A 20,296-nucleotide genomic window follows, 5' to 3' on the forward strand; every position below is an offset into this window, starting at 1 on the left:
GGAGGGGGGAGAGAGTGGGGGGGAGGAGGGGGAGAGAGTGGGGGGGAGGAGGGGGAGAGAGTGGGGGGGGAGGAGGGGGAGAGAGTGGGGGGGGAGGAGGGGGAGAGAGTGGGGGGGAGGAGGGGGGGAGGAGGGGGAGAGAGTGGGGGGGAGGTGGGGGGGAGGAGGGGGGGAGGAGGGGGGGGAGGAGGGGGAGAGAGTGGGGGGTAGGAGGGGGAGAGAGTGGGGGGGAGGAGGGGGAGAGAGTGGGGGGGGGAGGAGGGGGAGAGAGTGGGGGGGGGAGGAGGGGGAGAGAGTGGGGGGGGAGGAGTGGGGGAGGAGGGGGAGAGAGTGGGGGGGGGAAGGTGGGGGGGGAGGAGAGAGAGAGAGGGGGAGGGAGTGGGGGTGAGGAGGGGGAGAGAGTGGGGGGGGAGGAGGGGGAGAGAGTGGGGGGGAGGAGGGGGGGAGGAGGGGGGGAGGAGGGGGAGAGAGTGGGGGGGAGGAGGGGGGGGAGGAGGGGGAGAGAGTGGGGGGGAGGAGGGGGAGAGAGTGGGGGGGAGGAGGTGGGGGGGAGGAGAGCGAGAGAGGGGGAGAGAGTGGGGGGGAGGAGGGGGAGAGAGTGGGGGGGGAGGAGGGGGAGAGAGTGGGGGGGAGGAGGGGGAAGGGTGGGGGAGGAAGGGAGGAGGGGGAGGGGTGGGGGGGGAGGAGGGGGAGGGGTGGGGGGGGGAGGAGGGGGAGGGTGGGGGAAATAAATGTCTTGAGACTTGAGCCTTCAGACACCAAACCCCTCCTCACGTGTGGGATTGGGGCAGAGACTATTCTTGACCTCAGCCTCGTCACTGAACCGTGGGCACAAATCACACAGAGGGGCGGGAGGGGAGGAGCATCATTCAAGATGGGAGACAATGAAGAGGGTTCCACAGGAAATGTTGGAGCTTTGACCCCTGAGGACATGGCCTTTCTTGATCAAGAAGGAGAGCAGGTATCCTGGTGGGTTCAGGGGCCAGAGGGAACTACAGAGAATACACAACTGAGGAGGTGAGGGAGGCACTCAACCACAAGGATGTGACTTTTAACATCAGGAGCCAACATAGATCAGTGAGCACTGTGTGTGTGTGTGTGGGGGGGGTGTGTGGGGGGGGGTGTGTGTGGGGGGGGGGTGGTGTGTGGGGGGGGGGGTGTGTGTGGGGGGGGGGTGTGTGTGTGGGGGGGGTGTGTGGGGGGGGGTGTGTGTGGGGGGGGGGTGGGGGGTGGGGTGGGGGGGGGGTGTGGGTGGGGGTGTGTGTGTGTGTGGGGGGGGGTGTGGGGGTGGGGTGGGGGGGGGGTGTGTGTGGGGGGGGGGTGTGTGTGGGGGGGGGGTGTGTGTGTGGGGGGGGGTGTGTGGGGGGGGGGTGTGTGGGGGGGGGGTGTGTGGGGGTGGGGTGGGGGGGGGTGTGGGTGGGGGGGGGGGGTGTGGGGGGGTGGAGAACAGGGAGGGATAACTAAAGATTTGAGAGGCAGAGTCTCAGATGTTGTGATGGTTATGTAGCTCCAGACCACACTTCAGGAGGCAATTAAAATGTGGATGAAGGTTTCTGCAGTCGACGAGCCGAGTGACCCGCAACTAACTGCGACTCCAACTGCAGTCCTCGGCGACCATCGCACGTACTCTCCTGTGAATAACCCTTTCAACCAGCTGGACCGATCCCTCACCAGACCAGCACCTGCTGCCCATTCCTAACGGAGTGGCCATTTCAGAGGGCGGCTGTGTGTCAACCCGATTGCTGTGGGTCTGGAGTCACGTGTAGGCCAGACCGAGTAAGGACGGCAGATTTCCCTCCCTAAAGGGCAAGAGTGAACCTGATGGGGGCTTGTCAACAATAGATGGACAGGGGAGGTGATGACTGAAAGATATTATCCTTGGACTGTTATTCCAGAGACCCAGGGTTTGAATCCCCTCCAGGCCTCTCTCTCCGGCCTGTGTGTGAGGGGTCTCTCTCTCCAGCCTGTGCGGGCCCTCTCCCTCCGGCCTGTGTGTGAGGCGTCTCTCTCTCTCTCTGACCTGTGTGGGCCCTCTCCCTCCGGCCTGTGCGGGGCCTCTCCCTCCGCCTGTGTGTGAGGGGTCTCTCTCTCTGGCCTGTGTAGGGCCTCTCCCTCCGGCCTATGTGTGAGGCGTCTCTCTCTCTCTCTGACCTGTGTGGGGGCCTCTCCCTCCGGCCTGTGCGGGGGCCTCTCCCTCCGCCTGTGTGTGAGGGGTCTCTCTCTCTGGCCTGTGTAGGGCCTCTCCCTCTGGCCTATGTGTGAGGCGTCTCTCTCTCTCTCTCTGACCTGTGTGGGGCCTCTCCCTCCGGCCTGTGCGGGGCCTCTCCCTCCGGCCTGTGTGTGAGGGGTCTCTCTCTCTCTCCCTCTGGCCTGTGTAGGGCCTCTCCCTCCGGCCTGTGTGTGAGGCATCTCTCTCTCTCTCTCTCTCTCTGACCTGTGTGGGGGCCTCTCTCTCTGACCTGTGCGGGGGCCTCTCCCTCTGGCCTGTGAGGGGCCTCTCCCTCCGGCCTGTGTGTGAGGGGGTCTCTCTCTCTCTCTCTCTCTCTCTCTGACCTGTGCGGGCCCTCTCCCTCCGGCCTGTGCGGGGCCTCTCTCTCTGACCTGTGCGGGCCCTCTCCCTCCGGCCTGTGTGAGGGGCCTCTCCCTCCGGCCTGTGTCTGGGAGCTCCATTCCCGTACCTCGAGTTGGACCAGGTTGTAGCAGGTCGGACACAGCTGGCAGTGAAAGGTCGAAGCCTCGTAGTAATAATTCTCCTGGCACTGTTCACACTTCCTTCCCACGAAGCCAGTCTTACACAGACAGGAGCCGTCCCCCAGGCACTGCATCCCCAAGGACCCCAGTGGAGAGCAGTCACACGCTGCAGGACAGAGAGAGAGAGGGAGACACTGAGGTAAGGGAGGCCGCTCTTGGAGCTGGGGGGGGGGGTCATTGACCAGGGTGGAAGACTCCAATTAAACATGATTCGCCAGTGACCCACTCATGCCCCCCCCCCACCTGCATTGGGCCTTTCCCGCTCTCCTCCTCATTGGGCCATCCCCCCGCATGCATGCACGCCCCCTTCCCCCTCACCCCTACCAGACCTTGCCTGCACATCCCCCCATTGGATTCCCTCCCCTGCCCCCACCATTGGACCTTCCCCACGTTTCCCCTCCCCACCCCCCCCCCAAAATTTGGCCTTTCCAACGTGACCCCCGTTGGATTTCCAAAGGCACCCCCCCCCACCGCTCCCCACATTGGATCTTCCCCACAACTCCTCTTCACCCCCTCCCCGATTCCCTGCCCCCTCCTCACGGCCTGCTGGTGGTCCGATTTATGGTTAGAGCCTGGTGTAGAGTTTCAAAGCAAAACCCAATGAAAGCATCCGGCACAACGCCAAAATTCACAGGGAGCTCTCGGTGGGGGGAGGGGTCGGGCACCAGAGAGACACCGAGAGTTCAGGCCCTGGCCCTGGCAGTAACCCAGCCAGGGGGTGGGAGAAGCTCCAGGCCAGATGCTACAAGCTCAGACTGATGATGGGCCAGGCCCTGACACGCCTCCACAATCCCCCCTCACCCTGGGCTGGCCCCTGGGGGCGCTCCCCAGCTCCCAATCCCTCTGGAGTCAACCTTCTGGACATAGGGGATATCAACAGCGATGCCCCACACAGTCAAAGAGCTAGACAACAGTCTCAGTTCAGCTGTGAGGAGTTGCTGGCTGAGCAGACCCCCACCAGTAACAGAAAGGGGAGGGTTAAACACCCGTTGGATTAATTACCTTGACAGCCCCACTGAGAGAAGTCAAAGTAACCCCTTTGGCATCGGTCACATGCCGGCCTTCAACACCAGGCCGGCAGTTACACTGCCCAGTCTGGCCCTGGCAGAACTGTTCCGTGATCCCAGGGGGTGGCAGGCACAGCTGGAATAAAAACAGGAACATCCGTGAAAGAGAGACAGACAAAGAGGGAGAAGAGAGAGAGAGAGAGACGCACGGACAGGGAGAGAGATTGGGGGGGGGGGGAGTGAGAGAGACAAAGACAGAGAGGGGGAGAGAGAGAAAGACAGATAGACAGAGAGAGCGCGTCAGTATGTTCAAGACGGAGTTAGACACAGCTTTGATTAACCAAAAGAGTTGTGGGGTTATTGGGGTAAGATCAGCAGGAAAGGGGGAGTTAAGGCAACAACCAGCCCTCAAAGGGCTAAAGGGCCTCTTATTCCTCCTCTGAACTTGGGGGAAACGTTGCCCCCGTGGTAATCACCACCGACGCTCAGTAACAGCGGTGTGTACCATCTACAAGATGCACTGCTGAAACTCACCAAAGATCCTCAGGCAGCACCTTCCAAACCCACGCCCACTTCCATCCGGAAGGACAAGGGCAGCAGATACATGGGATACACCACCCCCTGCAAGTTCCCCTCCGAGCCACACCTCATCCTGACTTGGAAATATATCGCCGTCCCTTCGCTGTCGCTGGGTCAAAGTCCTGGAATTCCCTCCCTAACGGCATTGTGGGGCAATCTACACACATGAACTGCAGCGGTTCAAGAAGGGAGCTCATCCCCACCTTCTCAAGGGGCAACTAGGGACGGGTAATAAAAACTGGGCCCAGCCAGCAATGCCCATGTCCCATGGATACAATAAAATAAACCTCTCAGCAAAGGAGGGGGTTCAACGGGGAGTGGTGGGGGGTGGGGGGAGGGGGAAGAGTTCACTTGGTGACAGAGATTGGGAGGCAAATAGAAAGGGTTGCAATTTTTTTGGCATTGACACAAGATGGACAATCAGTTGAGTGTGTCCAGTAATCTATCTATCTCCATGGTAACGTCGTTGTCCTCAATATCTCAGAGATAGTTCATTGGCTGCTGCAAGGATCAGCCAGCCTCTGGCTTCTCACTGAGAAGTGACCATCTCCTACACACCACCCCATCCCCCCCACCAGTCCTCTTTCTGATTGGTTATCTGAAATGTCACTGATCTTCCCCCCCAATCCTCTTTCCTATTGGTTACCTGAGGCACCCCATTGTGGGTCGCAAGTCATAGTAACCAGGCTCGCATTGGCTGCAATCTCGGCCAATCACGTGGGGCAGACACTCACACTGGCCGACGCCCAGGTCACAGTTCTGAAGCCCATTGGTTGAGCCAATGGGATCACAGGCGCATGCTGCAGACAAACATAAAGATCAAGAGAAGATAGACATCCAGTGACTCTGAGTAACACATTGGAGCCATAACATCCAACTCACAGTGTGGCTAAAGACCATTCACACAGTGTTCCTGCCCCTTAGGGCAGTGTTTAATACAGCTTTCACCCTGGAGTACATTAACACAACTAACTCTGATCATGGTGGCTTAGTGGTTAGCGCTGCCACCTCACAGCGCCAGGGACCTGGGTTCGATTCCACCCCTCGGGTGACTGTGTGGCATTTGCATATTCTCCCCGTGTCTTTGTGCATTCCTCCTATAGTGCAAAGGTGTGCAAGTTAGGGTGGATTGGCCACAGTGTCCAGGGATGTACAGGCTAGGTGGATTGGCCATGGGAAATGTGGTGTCATGGGGTCTGCTTGGGATGATCTTCAGAGGGTGCGGTTAGACTCCAGTGGGCCAAATGGCCTGTTTCAGTGCACGTAGAAAATTCTCATCTCACCATGAGATAGTGAAACCCCACCTTCTCACTGTGCTCTCGGAGTGAAATGTGCTGTCTCCCTGAATTGCTGATCAGATTTATTTTTATAACTCGGCGCTTTCTCGATTTAAATGATCTGAACTATCATCAGCACCTTGAAACCCCCTTCGACAAACGAACAAAGACATTTCTAGAACAGATGCCTGTCTCGTAGAGTAAATCAGATTGACTGAAATCCCATTCCAGTCAGTGTCGGGCTGGTTTGTGAATGGGGTGGGACTTGTATCCAGTCTGAAACGTTGAACAGAACCAGAGGTGATATATTTAATGTCACAATCAATCTGTTCACCAATATCCTGGGCGGGAGGTTTCCCAGAGCTCTTTGGAGTGGGGGTGGGTGGGGGAGGTGGTTAATCAAGATTGGCAAGGGGTTGGGAAGCTGAGCTACAGATCAGATGATGGAGTCGTTAGTGAACAGCCAGATAACAGCGTGCAGAGAGTCTGTGGGGACGGATAGGCACTTGATAGGACAACGTTGTAGTCAGTGTGATGGGTTGATGTGTGTCTATCTTAAAGGAACAAGTATCAGCAATAAAGGTGATAAACTCAGAGCACGGATCAGTACTTGGAACTGTGTGTTGTGGCATGGAGCTGATAAGGGAGTCGCAGAGGGAATGGTCTTTACAGAAAGTGGATAGGGGATGGGGAGGGAAATGTATCTCTGGGGTGGGGGTCCGTTTGTAGGTGGCAGAAATGGCAGAGGATGATATGTGCACGGAGTTTGGTGAGGTCCGGGGGTTCTGTTCTTGTTGCAGTTGGAGTATGGAATGCAGATAGGGTGGGGAGGGCCAATATATCTCTGGTGGTGATACAGAATGCAGATGGGGGTGGGGAGGGAGCAAGGCTGATTAGAGGGAAGCCATATTGGATTTGGTGCTTGGTAACGAACCATGCCAGGTATCCAATCTCTCGGTGGGAGAGCATTTCGGTGATGGTGCTCACAACTCCCTGACCTTTACTACACCCATGGAGAGGGATAGAAGCAGATGGTGTGGGAAAGTATTTAATTGGGGGAGGGGGAATTACAATGCCATCAGGCAGGCCCTATCTGGGCCCTAAATTGGGAATAGATGTTCTCAGGGAAACACACAACAGAAATATGGAGGTTGTGTGGGGAGCACATGCTGATAGTGCTGGGCAGGTTTGTCCCACTGAGGCAAGGAAAGGATGGTAGGGTGAAGGCACCTTGGGTGACAAGGGATGTGGAACATCTAGTCAAGAGGAAGGAAACCTACTTAAGTTTGAGGGGGCAAGGGTCAGACAGGGTTCTATAGGGTTACAAGGTAGCCAGGAAGGAACTGAAGAATGGACTTAGGAGAGCTAGAAGGCGGCATGAAAAAGCTCCACTGGGCAGGATTAAGGAAAACCCTAAGGCATTCTACACTTATGTGAGGAACAAGAGTGAGGGTAGGGCTGATCAGGGGTAGTGGAGGGAACTTGTGCCTGGAGTTGGAGGAGGTCCTTAATGAAGACCTTGCTTCAGTATTCACTACTGAGAGGGACCTTGGTGTTTCTGAGGACAACGTGAAACAGGCTGATATGCTCAAATAGGTTGATGTTCAGAAGGAGGATGTGCTGAAAACTTTGAAAAACATAATGATAGATAAATCCCCTTGGCCACACGGGATATACCCAAGGTTCCTACAGGAAGCGAGGGAAGAGATTGCTGCACCTTTGGTGATGATCTTTGTGTCCTCACTGTCCACTGGAGTAGTGCCTAATGATTGGAAGGTGGCAAATGTTATCCCCTTGTTCAAGAAAGGGAATAGGGATAATCCTGGGAATTACACTGGTCAGCCTTACATCAGTGGTGGGAAAAGTATTGGAGAGGATTCTGAGAGACAGGATGTATGATTATTGGGGAAAATCATAGTTTGATTAGAGACAGTCAGCATGGCTTTGGGAAGGGCAGGTCATACCTCTCAAACCTGATTGAATTATGTGGGGATGTGACAAAAAAGGTTGATGAAGGTAAAGCAGTGGATGTGGTGTACATGGACTTTCTCAATGTATTTGACAAGGTTCCCCATGGTAGGCTCGATCAGTAAGTAAGGAGGCATGAGATACAGGGAAACCTGTCTGTCTGGATACAGAATTGACTGGCCCATAGAAGACAGAGGATGGACAGTATTCAGCCTGGTGCTTGGTAATCAGTGGTGTTCCGCAGGGGTCGGTTCTGGGACCTCTGCTCTTTGTGATTTTTATAAATGACTTGGACAAGGAAAGGAAAGGTGGTTTAGTACGTTTGTCGATGACACAAAGGTTGCTGTAGTTGTGGATAGTGTGGAGGGCTGTTGTAGGTTGCAATGGGACATTGATAAGATGCAGAACGGGGCTGATGAGTGGCAGATGGAGTTCAACCAGGAAAAGTGTGAAGTCATTCACTTTGGAAGGGTGAATTTGAATGCAGACTTCAGGGCAACAGAGGGATCTTGGGGTCCATGTCCACAGATCCCGCAATTTGCCACCCAAGTTGATAGGGTTGTTAAGAAGGCTTAATGTTTTGGCTTTCATTAGGGGAATGAGTTTCAGAGCTGCAAGGTTATGCTGCAGCTCTATAGAGTCCAGGTTAGACCACACTTGGAATGTTGTGTTCAGTTCAGGTTGTCTCATTATAGCCAAGATGTGGAAGCTTTAGAGAGGGTGCAGAGGAGATTTACCAGGATGCTGGCTGGACTGGAGGGCATGCGTTATGAAGAGAGGTTGAGGGAGCCAGAGCTTTTCTCATTGGAGCGAAGAAGGATGAGAGGTGACGTGATAGAGGTGTACACGATATTGAGAAGCATAGATAGAGTGGACAGCCAAAGACTTTTTCCCATGGTGGAAATGTCTATCACAAGGGGGCATAATTGTAAGGTAATTGGAGGAAGGTTGAGGGGAGACGTCAGAGGTAGGTTCTTTACACAGAGTGTGGTGGGTGCGTGGAATGCGCTGCCAGTGGCGGTAGAGTCAGATGCACTAGGGGCATTTAAGCAACTCTTGGATAGGCACATCGAAGATAGTACAATGTAGGGTATGTAGGTTAGTCTGATCTTGGTAGGATAAAAGGCCGGCACAACATTGAGGGCCGAAGGGCATGTACTGTGCTGAACTGTTGTATGTTCAGCAATATTAAGACACACATTTGGAACGGAGGGGGTGGTCTTGAACCTGGGGCTCCTAGCCCAGAAGTAAGGACACTACCACTGTGCCGCAAGAGCTAGTGCACAGATTTTAGTATCTGGTGTCTCAGGGAATGTTAAGCTCCCAATAATCAAAAAAGCTGTGGGTCCACAAGCCGTCAGAAGATTGTCACATTGCTTTTCATCTGCCCTAAAGTAATTTGCCCAGAAAAGAATCACACATTCTTTCCACAGCTGGAATAAAAACAGGAACATCCGTGAAAGAGAGACAGACAAAGAGGGAGAAGAGAGAGAGAGAGAGACGCACGGACAGGGAGAGAGATTGGGGGGGGGGGGGAGTGAGAGAGACAAAGACAGAGAGGGGGAGAGAGAGAAAGACAGATAGACAGAGAGAGCGCGTCAGTATGTTCAAGACGGAGTTAGACACAGCTTTGATTAACAAAAGAGTTGTGGGGTTATTGGGTAAGATCAGCAGGAAAGGGGAGTTAAGGCAACAACCAGCCCTCAAAGGGCTAAAGGGCCTCTTATTCCTCCTCTGAACTTGGGGGAAACGTTGCCCCCGTGGTAATCACCACCGACGCTCAGTAACAGCGGTGTGTACCATCTACAAGATGCACTGCTGAAACTCACCAAAGATCCTCAGGCAGCACCTTCCAAACCCACGCCCACTTCCATCCGGAAGGACAAGGGCAGCAGATACATGGGAACACCACCCCCTGCAAGTTCCCCTCCGAGCCACACCTCATCCTGACTTGGAAATATATCGCCGTCCCTTCGCTGTCGCTGGGTCAAAGTCCTGGAATTCCCTCCCTAACGGCATTGTGGGGCAATCTACACACATGAACTGCAGCGGTTCAAGAAGGGAGCTCATCCCCACCTTCTCAAGGGGCAACTAGGGACGGGTAATAAAAACTGGGCCCAGCCAGCAATGCCCATGTCCCATGGATACAATAAAATAAACCTCTCAGCAAAGGAGGGGGTTCAACGGGGAGTGGTGGGGGTGGGGGAGGGGGAAGAGTTCACTTGGTGACAGAGATTGGGAGGCAAATAGAAAGGGTTGCAATTTTTTGGCATTGACACAAGATGGACAATCAGTTGAGTGTGTCCAGTAATCTATCTATCTCCATGGTAACGTTGTCCCAATATCTCAGAGATAGTTCATTGGCTGCTGCAAGGATCAGCCAGCCTCTGGCTTCTCACTGAGAAGTGACCAATCTCCTACACACCACCCCATCCCCCCCACCAGTCCTCTTTCTGATTGGTTATCTGAAATGTCACTGATCTTCCCCCCCAATCCTCTTTCCTATTGGTTACCTGAGGCACCCCATTGTGGGTCGCAAGTCATAGTAACCAGGCTCGCATTGGCTGCAATCTCGGCCAATCACGTGGGGCAGACACTCACACTGGCCACGCCCAGGGTCACAGTTCTGAAGCCCATTGGTTGAGCCAATGGGATCACAGGCGCATGCTGCAGACAAACATAAAGATCAAGAGAAGATAGACATCCAGTGACTCTGAGTAACACATTGGAGCCATAACATCCAACTCACAGTGTGGCTAAAGACCATTCACACAGTGTTCCTGCCCCTTAGGGCAGTGTTTAATACAGCTTTCACCCTGGAGTACATTAACACAACTAACTCTGATCATGGTGGCTTAGTGGTTAGCGCTGCCACCTCACAGCGCCAGGGACCTGGGTTCGATTCCACCCTCGGGTGACTGTGTGGCATTTGCATATTCTCCCCGTGTCTTTGTGCATTCCTCCTATAGTGCAAAGGTGTGCAAGTTAGGGTGGATTGGCCACAGTGTCCAGGGATGTACAGGCTAGGTGGATTGGCCATGGGAAATGTGGTGTCATGGGGTCTGCTTGGGATGATCTTCAGAGGGTGGGTTAGACTCAGTGGGCCAAATGGCCTGTTTCAGTGCCGTAGAAATTCTCATCTCACCATGAGATAGTGAACCCCACCTTCTCACTGTGCTCTCGGAGTGAAATGTGCTTCTCCTGAATTGCTGATCAGATTTATTTTTATAACTCGGCGCTTTCTCGATTTAAATTGAAACTATCATCAGCACCTTGAAACCCCCTTCGACAAACGAACAAAGACATTTCTAGAACAGATGCCTGTCTCGTAGAGTAAATCAGATTGACTGAAATCCCATTCCAGTCAGTGTCGGGCTGGTTTGTGAATGGGGTGGGACTTGTATCCAGTCTGAAACGTTGAACAGAACCAGAGGTGATATATTTAATGTCACAATCAATCTGTTCACCAATATCCTGGGCGGGAGGTTTCCCAGAGCTCTTTGGAGTGGGGGTGGGTGGGGGAGGTGGTTAATCAAGATTGGCAAGGGGTTGGGAAGCTGAGCTACAGATCAGATGATGGAGTCGTTAGTGAACAGCCAGATAACAGCGTGCAGAGAGTCTGTGGGGACGGATAGGCACTTGATAGGACAACGTTGTAGTCAGTGTGATGGGTTGATGTGTGTCTATCTTAAAGGAACAAGTATCAGCAATAAAGGTGATAAACTCAGAGCACGGATCAGTACTTGGAACTGTGTGTTGTGGCATGGAGCTGATAAGGGAGTCGCAGAGGGAATGGTCTTTACAGAAAGTGGATAGGGGATGGGGAGGGAAATGTATCTCTGGGGTGGGGTCCGTTTGTAGGTGGCAGAAATGGCAGAGGATGATATGTGCACGGAGTTTGGTGAGGTCCGGGGGTTCTGTTCTTGTTGCAGTTGGAGTATGGAATGCAGATAGGGTGGGGAGGGCCAATATATCTCTGGTGGTGATACAGAATGCAGATGGGGGTGGGGAGGGAGCAAGGCTGATTAGAGGGAAGCCATATTGGATTTGGTGCTTGGTAACGAACCATGCCAGGTATCCAATCTCTCGGTGGGAGAGCATTTCGGTGATGGTGCTCACAACTCCCTGACCTTTACTACACCCATGGAGAGGGATAGGAGCAGATGGTGTGGGAAAGTATTTAATTGGGGGAGGGGGAATTACAATGCCATCAGGCAGGCCCTATCTGGGCCCTAAATTGGGAATAGATGTTCTCAGGGAAACACACAACAGAAATATGGAGGTTGTGTGGGGAGCACATGCTGATAGTGCTGGGCAGGTTTGTCCCACTGAGGCAAGGAAAGGATGGTAGGGTGAAGGCACCTTGGGTGACAAGGGATGTGGAACATCTAGTCAAGAGGAAGGAAACCTACTTAAGTTTGAGGGGGCAAGGGTCAGACAGGGTTCTATAGGGTTACAAGGTAGCCAGGAAGGAACTGAAGAATGGACTTAGGAGAGCTAGAAGGCGGCATGAAAAAGCTCCACTGGGCAGGATTAAGGAAAACCCTAAGGCATTCTACACTTATGTGAGGAACAAGAGTGAGGGTAGGGCTGATCAGGGGTAGTGGAGGGAACTTGTGCCTGGAGTTGGAGGAGTTGGGGGAGGTCCTTAATGAAGACCTTGCTTCAGTATTCACTACTGAGAGGGACCTTGGTGTTTCTGAGGACAACGTGAAACAGGCTGATATGCTCAAATAGGTTGATGTTCAGAAGGAGGATGTGCTGAAAACTTTGAAAAACATAATGATAGATAAATCCCCTTGGCCACACGGGATATACCCAAGGTTCCTACAGGAAGCGAGGGAAGAGATTGCTGCACCTTTGGTGATGATCTTTGTGTCCTCACTGTCCACTGGAGTAGTGCCTAATGATTGTTGGAAGGTGGCAAATGTTATCCCCTTGTTCAAGAAAGGGAATAGGGATAATCCTGGGAATTACACTGGTCAGCCTTACATCAGTGGTGGAAAAGTAATGGAGAGGATTCTGAGAGACAGGATGTATGATTATTGGGGAAAATCATAGTTTGATTAGAGACAGTCAGCATGGCTTTGGGAAGGCAGGTCATACCTCTCAAACCTGATTGAATTATGTGGGGATGTGACAAAAAAGGTTGATGAAGGTAAAGCAGTGGATGTGGTGTACATGGACTTTCTCAATGTATTTGACAAGGTTCCCCATGGTAGGCTCGGTCAGTAAGTAAGGAGGCATGAGATACAGGGAAACCTGTCTGTCTGGATACAGAATTGACTGGCCCATAGAAGACAGAGGATGGACAGTATTCAGCCTGGTGCTTGGTAATCAGTGGTGTTCCGCAGGGGTCGGTTCTGGGACCTCTGTTCTTTGTGATTTTTATAAATGACTTGGACAAGGAGGTGGAAGGGTGGTTTAGTACGTTTGTCGATGACACAAAGGTTGCTGTAGTTGTGGAGAGTGTGGAGGGCTGTTGTAGGTTTGCAATGGGACATTGATAAGATGCAGAACGGGGCTGATGAGTGGCAGATGGAGTTCAACCAGGAAAAGTGTGAAGTCATTCACTTTGGAAGGGTGAATTTGAATGCAGACTTCAGGGCAACAGAGGGATCTTGGGGTCCATGTCCACAGATCCCGCAATTGCCACCCAAGTTGATAGGGTTGTTAAGAAGGCTTAATGTTTTGGCTTTCATTAGGGGAATGAGTTTCAGAGCTGCAAGGTTATGCTGCAGCTCTATAGAGTCCAGGTTAGACCACACTTGGAATGTTGTGTTCAGTTCAGGTTGTCTCATTATAGCCAAGATGTGGAAGCTTTAGAGAGGGTGCAGAGGAGATTTACCAGGATGCTGGCTGGACTGGAGGGCATGCGTTATGAAGAGAGGTTGAGGAGCCAGAGCTTTCTCATTGGAGCGAAGAAGGATGAGAGGTGACGTGATAGAGGTGTACACGATATTGAGAAGCATAGATAGAGTGGACAGCCAAAGACTTTTTCCCATGGTGGAAATGTCTATCACAAGGGGGCATAATTGTAAGGTAATTGGAGGAAGGTTGAGGGGAGACGTCAGAGGTAGGTTCTTTACACAGAGTGTGGTGGGTGCGTGGAATGCGCTGCCAGTGGCGGTAGAGTCAGATGCACTAGGGGCATTTAAGCAACTCTTGGATAGGCACATCGAAGATAGTACAATGTAGGGTATGTAGGTTAGTCTGATCTTGGTAGGATAAAAGGCCGGCACAACATTGAGGGCCGAAGGGCATGTACTGTGCTGAACTGTTGTATGTTCAGCAATATTAAGACACACATTTGGAACGGAGGGGGTGGTCTTGAACCTGGGGCTCCTAGCCCAGAAGTAAGGACACTACCACTGTGCCGCAAGAGCTAGTGCACAGATTTTAGTATCTGGTGTCTCAGGGAATGTTAAGCTCCCAATAATCAAAAAAAGCTGTGGGTCCACAAGCCGTCAGAAGATTGTCACATTGCTTTTCATCTGCCCTAAAGTAATTTGCCCAGAAAAGAATCACACATTCTTTCCAAATACTGAGGCCAATCTTCAGTGGCAGGATTGAATGAGAAAATCTTCCCAGATAACGGCATGATGCCTCAACTCAAAGACAGCTGTTGTGAGCGACTTTCTTCAGGAGCGTATTTTTGTCTCTCATCACCCGTGAAATCATTCCATAGTGTCCAGTATCCCATCACCAAATCCCCCTTTATTTACTTGAGAAGTGTCCTGGACACTGAGAGGGCCAGCTCTCAGAGGGAACAGAACCTCTGACACTCCTGTTTCTATCTGTCAGCCAGGGCTCCCCGATTAGACCAGATTAACAGCCCCAATCAGGGAACTCCTATTCTATGAGGTCCACCCGGCTAACCTATCATAACATCCACTTGAAACATGACATTCTTGCATTGGTCCTGATGAATGTTAGAAGTGAATTTCTATCAACATTGCCTCTCTTTCAGCACGATGAACAAACGTTGCATCATAGTTAGAAAGAATCACAACAATATTATTAAATTGGAAGGATATTAGTAAATTGGAAAGGCTACAGAAAAGATTTACAAGGATGTTGCCAGGGTTGGAGGATTTGAGCTATAGGGAGAGGCTGAACAGGCTGGGGCTGTTTTCCCTGGAGTGTCGGAGGCTGAGGGGTGACCTTATAGAGATTTACAAAATTATGAGGAGCATGGATAGGATAAATAGACAAAGTCTTTTCCCTGGGGTCGGGGAGTCCAGAACTAGAGGGCACAGGTTTAGGGTGAGAGGGGAAAGATATAAAAGAGACCTAAGGGGCAAATGTTTCACGCAGAGGGTGCTGTGTGTATGGAATGAGCTGCCAGAGGAAGTGGTGGAGGCTGGTACAATTGCAACATTTAAGAGGCATCTGGATGAGTATATGAATAGGAAGGGTTTGGAGGGATATGGGCCGGGTGCTGGCAGGTGGGACTTGTTCAGTTTAGGAAACCTGGTCAGCATGGATGGGTTGGGCCAAAGGGCCTGTTTCCATGCTGTCTGACTCTAATAACAGTTTGATCCTGGTTTAGTGCACACACACTCTCACTCTCTAACACACTCTCACACTCATGGAACGATACACTCATTGTTTCAATTCACAAGGATCTGGGCTAACACGTTGCAGCTTCTGTAACTCGCTCCCTCGCCCGCGGAACGTTCCAGAAGCCTCGTGTAAAGTCCTCACTCACGTTGGCACTTTCCAGCTGGGCTGGGGGCCAGAGCATTTCCATAGAATCCGTCCTCACACATATCGCAGTAATGGCCCACCGTGTGGAACAAGCATTTCAGACACTGTCCTGTCACCGGATCGCAGTTCCCCACGGCGTTCGGATCGGTATTCCCGTTACACTGACACCGGCTGCATGGGCGGACAAATCCCTGCCAAAGGCCTAGTGGGTCACCATAGAAACCATCGTCACACGTTCACAACGCATGCCTGGGGAGGGGAGGAGGGAGAGAAGGAGAGTGACATAGAGTCAGGGACAGAGAGAGCAAGTGCGAAAGAGAGTAAGACAGAGATCAGAAAAAGTGAGTGTGGAAAGACAGCGAGCAAGAGAAATAGAGAGAGTGAGAGAAATAAAGAGAAAGGATGTGCCAGAGAGAGAGAAAGAGAGAGTGTGAGAGAGAGGGAGAGAGAGAAGGAGAAAGGAAGTGCCAGAGAGAGAGAAATAGTGTGAGAAAGAGAGAGAGAGAGAGAGAAAGAGAAAGAAAGTGCCAGAGAGAGAGAAAGAGAGAGTGTGAGAAAGAGAGAGAGAGAGAGAGAGAAAGAGAAAGAAAGTGCCAGAGAGAGAGAAAGAGAGAGTGTGAGAAAGAGAGAGAGAGAAAGAGAAAGGATATGCCAGAGAGAGAGGAGAGAGTGTGAGACAGAGAGAGAGAGAGGGAGAGAGAGAAAGAGAAAGGAAGTGCCAGAGAGAGAGAAAGAGAGAGTGTGAGAAAGAGAGAGAGAGAAAGAGAAAGGATATGCCAGAGAGAGAGGAGAGAGTGTGAGAAAGAGAGAGAGAGAAAGAGAGACAGAAAGAGAAAGAGAGAGAGAGACAGACAGACAGAGGAAAACACAAAGATAAAGAATCAGATAGAGAGAAAGTGACAGAGGTAGAGAGTGAGAGCGAGAGCATGCAAGTGATAGACAGAGACAGACAGGGAAGGGGGAGGTGGGGGATGAGAAGATCAGGAGAATGATTAAAGCATTAAATACAAATCATCAGGGCACCAACTCAGAAATGTCAGCTTTAAACCTGAGAAGTTCCCAACAATCAATGAGAGAATAATTTCAGGATTTTACTGTTTAACAAAGGATCACCCAATCTCTAGGAATTCAGTTGTAATTCCAGGTCACTGTGTAAACAACTCTGAGAGTAAAATCAGAGACATTTCATTGCTTTAAAAACTGTTTATTTCATTTCCCGTGAAGCAGGTGAAGGGTCGCAATCCCTGGACACCGATTGGTTCCTTAACCTTGGTTTACGTGTGTGTCAGGGAAGGGGAAGAGAAGGGGAAGGGAAAGGAAAGGGGTAGGGAGCAAGGGGGAAGGGGGAAAGCGGGAAGGGGGAGAGGGGAGGGGGAAACTGGAAGGGAGGAAGGAGGGAGCAGGATGAGATAATCCAGTTCACCGGGTCAGGGATATGGCCCATGGTCACTAAACCCTCCTCACTTCCTGATCACCCAACAGTATCCCTGAGACCGCTCAGTCCCTCTAGTTGGTTTACTCAGTCATTTACTCCCACCCACTGAATTTGACCCAGAAACCTAAAGCCAGTAATAACTGGAAGCTGGATCATATTCTGTGTTTTCAAATCAGGATCAGATACTGCTCCTTCATTCTCAGGATGTCTGTGATATTACACTCCCCCAGCCTGCTCCGATAAACCTTCTGAGGGCCTTTATCCTCTGATGGTGATGGCTAGAACAAGGGGACACAGCTGTAAACTGAGGGGTGATAGATATAGGACAGATTATGTCAGAGGTAGTTTCTTTACTCAGAGAGTAGTAGGGTATTGAACGCGCTGCCTACAACAGTAGAAGACTTACCAACTTTAAGGGCATTTAAATGGTCATTGGATAAACAAATGGATGAGAATGGAATAGTGTACATTAGATTAGATTAGATTACTTACAGTGTGGAAACAGGCCCTTCGGCCCAACAAGTCCACACCAACCCTCCGAAGAGCAACCCACCCATACCCCTACATCTACCCCTTACCTAACACTACGGGCAATTTAGCATGGCCAATTCACCTAACCTGCACATTTTTGGATTGTGGGAGGAAACCGGAGCACCCGGAGGAAACCCACGCAGACACAGGGAGAATGTGCAAACTCCACACAGTCAGTCGCCTGAGGCGGGAATTGAACCCGGGTCTCTGGCGCTGTGAGGCAGCAGTGCTAACCACTGTGCCACCGTGCCACCCAGCACATTAGATGAGCTTCAGATTAGTTCCACAGTTCGGCGCAACATTGAGGGCCGAAGGGCCTGTACAGCGCTGTAATGTTCTATGTTCTCTGAAGAGCCCACAGGGACACAGTTTTGTGACAAAGGGAGAGATAGGCACACTCTCTGACCATGTGGTTCATGTCTACACCAGACCAGGTTACACTGAGAGTTTACCTCTCTCTGACCAACAGGGATTTTTAATGAGATGGGGTGGGTCCTTTGGAGATGAGTAATCCAGAGAGTCAGCCTCTCACAGCAGCTGGAGGAGTTTAAATTCAATTCGGACATTCAGAATTGAGAGTCAGTCTCAGTAAAAGTGACCATGAAACTACCTTTGGTTTTTCTAAAACCCATCTGGGTCACCAATGTCCTTCAGGGAAGTGAACAAGGCTGACCTCACTACACACCTCCCCTTCTCACCCCTCTCCTCCCCTCCCAACCTCGACACTGCCCTCCCAACCTCAACACTCCCCTCTTCACCTCTCTCCTTCCCATCTCAACACTTCCCTCCCCTCCCCTCCATTCTCTTCCCCTCCCCTCTCCACCTGAACACTCCCCTCCTCTCCCCATGCCTCCCCTCCCCTCCCCTCCTCTTCCCACGACTCTTTACCCCTCCACTCGCCTCCCCTCTCCACACCATATGTGTGTGTGTGTCTGTGTGTCTGTGCGTGGGGACGTGTGTGTCTGTGTGTGGGGACATGTGTCTGTGTGTGTCTGTGCGTGGGGACGTGTGTGTCTGTGCGTGGGGACGTGTGTGTCTGTGCGTGGGGACGTGTGTCTGTGCATGGGGACATGTGTCTGTGTGTGTCTGTGCGTGGGGACGTGTGTCTGTGTGTGTCTGTGCGTGGGGACGTGTGTGTGTGTGTGTGTGGGGACGTGTCTCTGTGTCTGTGCGTGGGGATGTGTGTCTGTGTGTATCTGTGCGTGGGGACGTGTGTGTCTGTGTGTGGGGACGTGTGTGTGTATCTGTGCGTGGGGACATGTGTGTCTCTGTGTGGGACGCGTCTATGTATCTGTGCGTGGGGATGTGTGCCTGTGCGTGGGGACAGGTGTCTGTGTTTGTCTGTGCGTGGGGACGTGTGTCTGTGTATCTGTGCGTGGGGACGTGTATGTGTGTGTGTGTGGGTGTGTGTCTGTGCGTGGGACGTGTGTGTGTGTGTCTGTGCATGGGGATGTGTGTCTGTGTGTCTGTCTGTGCGTGGGGACGTGTGCGTGGGGACGTGTGTGTGTGGGTGTGTGTGTGTGTGGGTGTGTGTGTGTGTGTACGCGTGGGGATGTGTGTGTGTGGGTGTGTGTGTGTGCGCGTGGGGATGTGTGTGTGTGTGTGTGCGCGTGTGTGTGTGTGTGTGTGTGCGCGTGGGGATGTGTGTGTGTGTGGGTGTGTGTGCATGTGTGTGCACACCTGTGTGGCTGTGTGGAGGGAACAGTACCTTTTCATTATTCTCTCCCCTTTGTGAAGCACAGACCGTGGCCGTTCAGGTAGGTACCATCCCAGTACAGCCTGGGGTGGGTGAGGGACCCTATGACCCAACACTGTCTCACTCAGTGTAGAGTTGGGAACCAGAGGAAGTTCAAACACCGTGTGCCTGAAGTGGAGCGTGACTCAGAGGTAGCTCTTTACCTGTCTGTCCATCTGGACAATCCGTACAGACCACTTCATTTCTATCTTCCAACACGGTGCAGTTAGACTGAGCCGGGCATGGGCACGGCTTACAATCGTTGTACCTGCCACGGAAGGGGTTGCCATAGTAACCACTCGCACAGTACTCACAGGACGGTCCGACAGTGTTGTGTACACACTGGCAAATACCTACAACAGTAAAGGACACACAGGTAAACTAGAGGGAGGCACAGATTTCACAATTCACCAGCTTTATCGTTGTGCAGGGAGTGAGCTCTCTGGGAAACACTGGTCCCCAACACGATATCCAATAACAACCAGTGAACTACCAGGAGACACCCTCGCACTGCAGGATCCTCATCTTCTTCCTCTCCCTGCAGGAACCTCACCCTCACCCTCTCCCTCACCCTGTCCCTGCCCCTGCAGGATCCTCACCCTCTCCCTTACCTTCTGCCTCACCCTGCAGGGACCTCACCCTCTCCCTCAGACTGCAGGAACCTCACCCTGTCCCTCTTGCCCTCCGTCATCCTGCAGGAACCTCACCCTCACCCTGCAGGATCCTCAGCCTCTCCCTCACCCTCTCAGAATCCTGATTTCCGAACAAACTGCTCAGTAGCACTCATCTATTTTCTGGTTAAAATGTGAGACATGAACCCTGGCCTCCTGGCTCAGAGATAGGGACATGGCCATTTTCAATGGCATTTAATAGAATAGAATCATGGCATCCCTACAGTGCAGAGGCAGGCCATTCAGCCCATCACGTCCACACTGACCCTCCTAAGAGCATGCCACACAGACCCACCCTATCCCTGTAACACTGCATATCCCATGGCCAATCCACCCTAACCTACACATCTTTGGGAGGAAACTGGAGCACCCGGAGCAAACCCACACAGACACGGGGAGAATGTGCAAACTCCACCCAGTCAGTCACCCGAGGCTGGAATCGAACCCGGGTCCCTGGGGCCATGAGGCAGCAGTGCTAACCACTGTGCCACCGTGTCACCCTAATCCATCCTTCAGTCTTCTGCTCACAATGTGGTCTCCTCTGCACTGGGGAAACCAAGTGTAGCCTGGTGACCACTTCACAGAACAATTATACTCTGCCCACCAGAATGCCCCTGAGTTTCCCATCACCT

The 20,296-nt window shown here is 52.3% G+C and overlaps 1 protein-coding gene across 1 annotated transcript in view; it reads right to left on the reverse strand.

The window, feature by feature from the left end:
- LOC140469256 (laminin subunit gamma-3-like) overlaps positions 1-20,296 on the reverse strand; it is a 107,229-nt gene that overhangs the window by 30,644 nt on the left and 56,289 nt on the right. Inside the window, 8 exon segments of the mRNA XM_072565592.1 lie at positions 2,679-2,857; positions 3,754-3,807; positions 3,810-3,863; positions 3,866-3,894; positions 10,096-10,249; positions 15,294-15,530; positions 15,533-15,541; positions 19,158-19,346. Of these exon segments, the coding sequence (XP_072421693.1) occupies positions 2,679-2,857; positions 3,754-3,807; positions 3,810-3,863; positions 3,866-3,894; positions 10,096-10,249; positions 15,294-15,530; positions 15,533-15,541; positions 19,158-19,346 (905 nt within the window).

Source organism: Chiloscyllium punctatum, chromosome 49 (assembly GCF_047496795.1).
Source record: "Chiloscyllium punctatum isolate Juve2018m chromosome 49, sChiPun1.3, whole genome shotgun sequence".
NCBI lineage: Eukaryota > Metazoa > Chordata > Chondrichthyes > Orectolobiformes > Hemiscylliidae > Chiloscyllium > Chiloscyllium punctatum.